The sequence below is a fragment of the Megalobrama amblycephala genome, linkage group LG14, assembly GCF_018812025.1.
Source record: "Megalobrama amblycephala isolate DHTTF-2021 linkage group LG14, ASM1881202v1, whole genome shotgun sequence".
Lineage (NCBI taxonomy): Eukaryota > Metazoa > Chordata > Actinopteri > Cypriniformes > Xenocyprididae > Megalobrama > Megalobrama amblycephala.
Genome location: NC_063057.1, coordinates 43,037,166 through 43,045,244, shown reverse-complemented (window position 1 = coordinate 43,045,244; position 8,079 = coordinate 43,037,166). Strand labels below are relative to the sequence as shown.

Here is an 8,079-nt window from a genome sequence, read left to right as displayed (position 1 = left end):
GTGTTGGCATTTTGAACTGCGCAACCATGTTACGACACGCAGTATCTCAATATACAAGTGTGATGTTTGTATATGTATATGCAAACTGGTTTTCTCCTGTGAAGAGAGAAAATTAACAAAACAACTGCAACTGCTACAGAGTTAAACAGACTAAATGTAAGCTAAATGTAAAGGTAAGTGGCTGTATTGACATCTTTGCCCGGTTGAAACACTGATTGAGAAACTACAGTAGTCAACATTTGAAGCGGATCAAAAAAGTTCATCAAAGTTGTCCTAAGAACTATGTTGTCCAAAGAAAGAGGTTTTAGGACAACTTTGAACTTTTTTGATTCACTTCAAATGTTGACTATTATATATGAGACAATACATTTCAATAAATTGTACTGTTTCTTTCAACATACCTTCTGATGTTCATTCATGTGCTATATCTAGTTGTAAAGCAGAAGAGATGATCAGCTCTTGTGCGCTCGATTCGCACCGCTGCTTAAAATGATGCACCACAGCGATTAGCGAATTTTGTGAAAAATTACCGAATTTGAATGCTTAGACTTTGTTTCATTTTCAAAGTAACAAATCATAAAGCTTATAGCGATTATGGCAGACGCCCATCGGAAGTTCTAATTAAACGTCATTATTTCAGTCAATGATTTCAACCGATTTACTTAGATATTTTCCTTTCATCTTTACTAACTGGAGTTCATTTCTAAGTCTAATAGGTGAATCTGCAACATGGCCCTCCATAGGGTCCCGTACGCCCATGATTGTGGGCTATTTGCATGAACGAATGGAAAAGCACATTAGCCGTTTTGTTCATGCACCAGAAGATGAAAGCCATAAAACAACCCAGATCACAAAATATACTCAGGCCAGTTCACATTCTGACATGCCAGAGACTTAACCTTTGCCCCGTTTCTGTATGAAAAACTGGAGATGTGCTGATATCAGGGCAACATCCTTCTGAGCACTGCCTTCTTTATGCTGATTTTTAAGAATCATAATCAGCTGTTTTTTAATGACCTTGAGATCGTAACTCCACAGTCATCAGGGCTGAAAAATACAGAGATAATAAATGAGCATTAAATCAACTTGCAGCTTATCGCCATGAAGTGTTTGGTTTTGGACGACCACAAACTAACTAAATAAATGAATAAACATTTTTTATGTTAAAATTCTGCAGTTCCTCTAAATTTAAATGAGGAGTTTTTGTGAATACTTACCAACAGCTTCTGTCTCCATCTTCAGTTTTTTTTTCATTTTGTGATTTACTTTGATAAAAAAAACTTAAGTTAAAATACTTAATTGTCCATTATCTGTGCTCTTTTTTTAATATTAAATATAACCGTATCCCATTTAAATAGCAGCAATACTGTTTTGCAATACAACATAAACACAATAAGTACATTGTACCTAACATTTGTATTTAACATTAGTACAAAGTAGTTAAACAAGTACTAAAATATTGTATAAAACACAAGACATTTGAATTTGTAGTACAAAATATTAAAATATATACAAATATATGATGTTTGAGAGTGTAGAGACTAACTTAAACCATCAAACAAGCTTTTTTGAAAATGTGAAAGATTTACTTCATAATCTATTGATTATTGAACAATATTAAATTTTTTTTTTTAGACATTTTATACCTATTTTTAGATACTTTCAGACTCAATTGAGATTTATATGCCCACTTAAAATAAAAACACTAACTTTGTGTTTAAATACTGACACTTTATGAACTCATACACTCTTTTTAAATCACATTTGTCACTATTTGTCACTATTTGCATTTTAATGTAATTTATATCTGGTATAAAATGGTTTCTTCACCCAAACATTAGACAAAATCTCACACTCTTTAGTTGTTATATTTTCAGCACATCATTGGACAACATACATTTACCTCTGGACTTCTGTCATCTTTTATTATTTTTATATATTCTTCTATATGAATTTCTATGTACTGTGATTTTAGACACTGGTGTGTGAACATGACCTTTATTTTGGTTTGTGATGTGACGTGATAAGGCTGCGTCGCGCTCCTGCATCTGTTGTGGTTCGACTTAAGAAAGGTTTGTGTTTTAAGCATTTAAAGTGTTTAAATCGACAGAATCCGTGCAATGGAGTTTGAAGTTTTACAAGCGTTGCAGAATTAATAGTTTGTTATTGAATGCAACAATGCAATGCTTTATCTCACATTTATTAACTATGTGTGAGCAAAATACGAGTTACAGAAAAGATGCGTCTCATTTCGCGCCCTAGTCAGTTTATAGTAAACACGAATTCGGTCAGTGGCGAGTAGTGATAAGAGAAACGGAGCTTTTCGAAACTCCGAGTCAGTTGAACCAAATGCTTCCCAAAATGATTCAGTGATTCGATTCGCTCGAATCACCGCGCGCCGACGAGACCTGCTGGTCAAAATGCAACGAGAACTACTAACATTATGACAACTTTGACCAACAAATCACAATTTTTTTCATGAATGTGTAATTCATTTGATATACAAATAATTAAACAAATATAAATAACAAATACTTAGTTTAATATGTATTTTCAATATAACTTGTATTTGTTTATTAATTTTTAGTGCTGCTTTGGGTGTTTTTTTTTTGGCTAATCAGGTCAGTAAAGTGCATTAACTCTCAGTCTGACTGACTCATTTATCCGTGTGCTGAACTAGAGATGATTGAGACACAACCTGAGATTTAGTTTGGGTTTATTTTTCTTTTTGTTAATTATTTTAATCTTAATCATGACAGGTTGTCCAAATACAGAAAAAACTCCTGGTGAAGCGACTGAAATCACTATTATAAAGATGGAGTTCATTAAAGAAGAGAGTGAAGACGTGAAGATTGAAGAAACTTTCAGAGTGAAACAAGAAGATACTGAGGAACAAACATTCAGAGTGAAAGATGAAGATACTGAGGAACAAACAAAGATGGCATTTATTAAAGAGGAGAGTGAAGAAATTAAGATTAAAGAAACATTCAGAGTGAAACAAGAAACAACTGAGGAACAAACAGGTTGGTTTCATTCTCAAAGCTGAACTCAGTCATTTGATCCTTATTAAAGTCTCTGACCATTTTATTTGCTAATCAAAGTCCTTTAAATGAAGAACAGATGCAGACAGCAGCAGTAACTATCAAGCTTTGTCAGCGGGAGAAATGTTTTATTATAGGCTGCTGTTTTTGACATATGACTTATTTATTGCTTGATTCAGTTATTATTTGTTGCTATTTATGCCAGGTGCTTTTTAGGATGAAAAGTAAAAAAAAAAAAAAAAAAAACTTGTAGATAAATGTTCATTATTCACATTTCACTGTTTGCTCTATGTAAAATAAATGTATTTTTAAATTCTATTGAATATTTATATAATAGAAAATGGTTTCGATTTTTATTTTTAAATTCAGAAGTCAATTTTGGATTTAATGTTACAAAAAATACATTTTTGTTTAAGCTATGTCTATATTCATTTTTTCCTTCTTTAATTCATGCCTTTATAACGAATGCCCAAAATGAAGGCAGCATTAGTATTTATCTGGTCATGTGATCTCAACATGTCTGTCCACGAGACGACACACTCCATGTCAGAAAAAAAAGAAAAAAAAAACTATTTAATTCAAACTGTTTGAATGTTTATGATTCACACAAACTGTTCAAGAGAAGTCATGTTATCCTGGTATATTTTTCTGTTGAAATGAAAAATCAGGTACATTTAGCAATATAGAGGATGAATTATGTATATGATGATGTTTTGATGAACTATATATGTTTTTCCACTAACATTCTGAGTTGTTCAAAGTGTTAAAGGTGCCCTAGAGGTGCCTTTTCAAAAGATGTAATATAAGTCTAAGGTGTCCCCTGAACGTGTCTGTGAAGTTTCAGCTCAAAATACCCCATAGATTTTTTTTTATTATTTTTTTTAACTGCCTATTTTGAGCCATTATTACATATGCACCGATTAAGCATGCGGCCCCTTTAAATCTCCCGCTCCCCCGCCCCCGCGAGCTCTCAACTGCTTTAAACAGCAAACACAAAGTTCACACAGCTAATATAACCCTCAAAATGGATCTTTACAAAGTGTTCATCATGCATACATCGATTCCTGTGAGTATAGTATTTATCTGGATGTTTACATTTGTGTATGAATGAGTTTGAGGCTGTGCTCCGTGGCTAACGGCTAATGCTACACTGTTGGAGAGATTTATAAAGGATGAAGTTGTGTTTATGAATTATACAGACTGCGAGTGTTTAAAAAATGAAAATAGCGACGGCTCTTGTCTCCGTGAATACAGTAAGAAACGATGGTAACTTTAACCACATTTAACAGTACATTAGCAACATGCTAACGAAACATTTAGAAAGAAAATTTACAAATATCACTAAAAATATCATGTTATCATGAATCATGTCAGTTATTATTGCTCCATCTGCCATTTTTTGCTATTGTTCTTGCTTGCTTACCTAGTCTGATGATTCAGCTGTGCACAGATCCAGACGTTAATACTGGCTGCCCTTGTCTAATGCCTTGAACATGAGCTGGCATATGCAAATATTGGGGGTGTACATATTAATGATCCCGACTGTTACGTAACAGTCGGTGTTATGTTGAGATTCGCCTGTTCTTCGGAGGTCTTTTAAACAAATGAGATTTATATAAGATGGAGGAAACAATGGAGTTTGAGACTCACTGTATGTCATTTCCATGTACTGAACTCTTGTTATTCAACTATGCCGACGTAAATTCAATTTTTGAATCTAGGGCACCTTTAAGTATGCTGATTTTTAGAAGGCAGACTGAGATGGCGAACATAGTTACACATGGTCTGTGTAACATTAGCAACACATTATTAGCTATTTGATAATGTAGTCAAGCAAAAGGCTAAGAATAGGTATTCTGAGCTTGTGATCAATCAGCTCCCTAGTTCAGTAGTCAGAGCACTGATTGAGATGCAGGGACAGACAGGAGTTGATGAGTTGAATCAGGTGTGTTTGATTAGGGCGAGATACAAAATGTGAGGTATTCCAGGAACAGGGTTGGGAATCACTGATTTACATGTCTAAATGTTTTAATGTCTGGTACTTTGTGCCATTAAACTGGGGCTAATTTTTATATATATTTTTTTTAGAGTTGAGGGTGCTGAAGGAGGAGAGGGAAGTACTGAATGAAAGGGAAGAGAAAGAACAATATGAGAAACATCATGATTGCATAACTGAAGAAAAATATTTTAGTTGCCCACAGACTGAAAAGACTTCCTCGCAAGAAAGAGCTCAAAACACTGGACCTAGAAGTTGTCTCACCGTTTTTCAAGTTGGAAAGAGTTTCAATGAACATGGAAACCTTACAGTCATGAGAGTTCACACTGGAGAGAAGCCTTTCGTCTGCCAACAGTGTGAAATAGGTTTCACCCAAAAAGGAAGCCTTAAAAGACACATGAGAATTCACACTGGAGAGAAACCTTTCACCTGCAAACAGTGTGGAAAGAGTTTCAACCAAAAAGGAAGCCTTAAAGTCCACATGGATGTTCACACTGGAGAAAAGCCTTACATATGCCCTTATTGTGGAAAATGTTTCAACCAAAAAGGAAACCTCAATAACCACAAGAGAACACACTTGGGAGAGAAGCCTTACACATGTCCTAAGTGTGGAAAGAGTTTTGATCAACATGTAAGCCTTAAAGGGGACCTATTATGTAAAATTCACCTTTAAATGGGATTTGAACATATTTATGTGGGTGTTTTTTTATGCTGCCAAAATCAGGAAAAGTGCCTCAAATCGAGCCATTCAGGGGTGCGTTTCCCAAAGCAAACTTTGGTCGCAAATTCCGTCGTTACCAATAGAGTTCAACAGGACTTGCGACCATAGTTAGCTTTCGGGAAACTCACCCATGGAATGTTCTCTTTTCTGATGTCGCAAACGGGATAAGCCCCATCCACGTCCAAAGGCATTAAGTAACGGAATACAAATATTTTGTTACTGTACTTAAGTTGCTGTTTTCTTTTTTTTTTTTTACTTTGAGTACTTTGTTTAAATTCCTACATTTTCAAGCTTAATAAATACTTTTACTCTGACAAGTCTTCTTGTCATTCTGATTTTTCAATGGTTTCATTATTTGCGGAAAGAAAGAACAGAGAAACTTAAAGGATTAGTTCACTTTCAAATTAAATTTTCCTGAATTTACTCACCCCCATGTCATCCAAGATGTCCATGTCCTCCTTTCTTCAGTCGAAAAGAACGAACTTACGGAACAAACGCAGTGCCAGTTCTTTTTTTCTCCATGAGTTGAATAGGGAAGGTGTAGGACACACAGCTTTTTGAAGAATACGGAAAGCGGAAGCACTTTTAAGGCAATCAATTGTGTTTATAAAGCATATGCAGTTGTATTTTTCTTTTTTTTTTTAAAGAAAATGACAGATTGTTTCTCTAGATAAGACCCTTTATCCTCATCTGGGATCATGTAGAGCCCTTTGAAGCTGCACTGAAACTAATTTTGACCTTCAACCATTTGGAGGCCATTGAAGTCCACTATAAGGAGAATAATCCTGGAATTTTTTCATCAAAAACCTTCATTTCTTTTCGACTGAAGAAAGAAAGACAAACATCTTGGATGACATGGGGGTGAGTAAATTCAGGAAAATTTTATTTGAAAGTGAACTAATCCTTTAAAGCCTAAAATTCACTGTGTTCTTATAATGATTTTCTTGCCAACCCGACAGGTCCTGCTAAATTTAGATCTCATTTCCAAAATCTCACATTTAAACTCCTCACAAATAAAGAAAGGGTAATGGGGATAACAATTATAAAATTTTGGATAGTTTTTTATTTGTTATTGTTTTATGATACTGTCAACACTGTAAAAAATGTCACAGAGATTAAAATATCACAAAGAAAAATAGGCTAAATTTAAAAAAACATGTCCCTCAAAACTATAGGCTAAGGGTATGGGGTAGGATTAAGGGATATAGAATATGGTCATGTAGAATAAGGCATTAATATGTGCTTTATAAGTGCTAATAAACAACCAAAATCCTAGAAATATGAGCTAGTTAACAGAGAGAATTGGATCCTAAACTAAAGTGTTACTATATATATATTTTTATTTATATAGCGATTGACAGACCTAGTTAATATAATTTATTGTCTAAAATGTCTAGATGTGTTTATAGGTTTTCCTGGGCCTGTTCATGATGCCAGGGTGCTAAAACACAGCCCAGTCTTCCACCAGAAGCTCTGTCAATCCCCTGGCTGGTGTATAGTGGGCAATAGTGGATACCCCAATTGACCCTTCGCAAAGACCCACCCCCCTTAGTTACTGTTGCTTTGTCCGACAAGCCGTGGCGCTGTCACGCCACACACAGTGATAAATACATCGCAGGACACTGATGACACGTCGACGGACAAGACAAAGCAGGTTACTTATGATATTAAACAAAGTCCCAACTTTCAAACTGTGTAGTTATTAAAGAAATTCAAACAATAACCGTCTCTATATAGACTGTGGTCGCTCATGCGATACTTCTTCAGGAGATTTCTCTGATGATAATCTCTAATATTGATCAGATATGGTGCCAATTTATGATCAGACTTTATTCCGTAGAAGTACTCTAATTTCTTTAATTGTGCTACTTTGTTCTTCCATTTATAGATGTATGTTCTTCCTGGGTTATTTTTCCTATTTCTTTAACCTTTGAATGTCTGAACTGAACTGTTGAATTGAGTTGATGTTTTTCCACTAAATAGCTCTTGATTGAATTTTCTCTCTCTCAATTCAATTCATATTGCTTTATTGGCATGACATACTATATGATATAATGTGATGTGCTAGTAAAGAGGAATTAGGTTCTTCACCAAGTAAGATTTTAAAGATTTTAGTCAATTTCATGGAGTGACTGGAACTCAGGAATAATCTGATCTACATTCATTAGAGATTCGCTCTTCTTTAGGTAACCGCATCTTCTTATGTCGTTCTCTTTCTATGGCCATCTGGTGGTCACTAAGTCTGTACTTATTTAATAAATGTATATATGTTGTATTCCTGACTGAGATGATAGTCAGCCAGACTGTACACTCATGTTTAG

General features: G+C 34.7%; 1 protein-coding gene across 1 annotated transcript; it reads left to right on the top strand.

Annotated features, from left to right (window-relative positions):
• The first annotated feature begins 326 nt into the window (after nucleotides 1-326).
• LOC125245733 (zinc finger protein 239-like) lies at nucleotides 327-6,094 on the top strand. The gene is made up of 3 exons (XM_048156456.1): nucleotides 327-2,072; nucleotides 2,760-3,023; nucleotides 5,130-6,094. The coding sequence occupies exons 2-3, from the start codon at nucleotides 2,816-2,818 to the stop codon at nucleotides 5,708-5,710; spliced, it is 789 nt and encodes a 262-aa protein (XP_048012413.1). The 5' UTR covers nucleotides 327-2,072; nucleotides 2,760-2,815; the 3' UTR covers nucleotides 5,711-6,094.
• The last annotated feature ends 1,985 nt before the right edge of the window (nucleotides 6,095-8,079 follow it).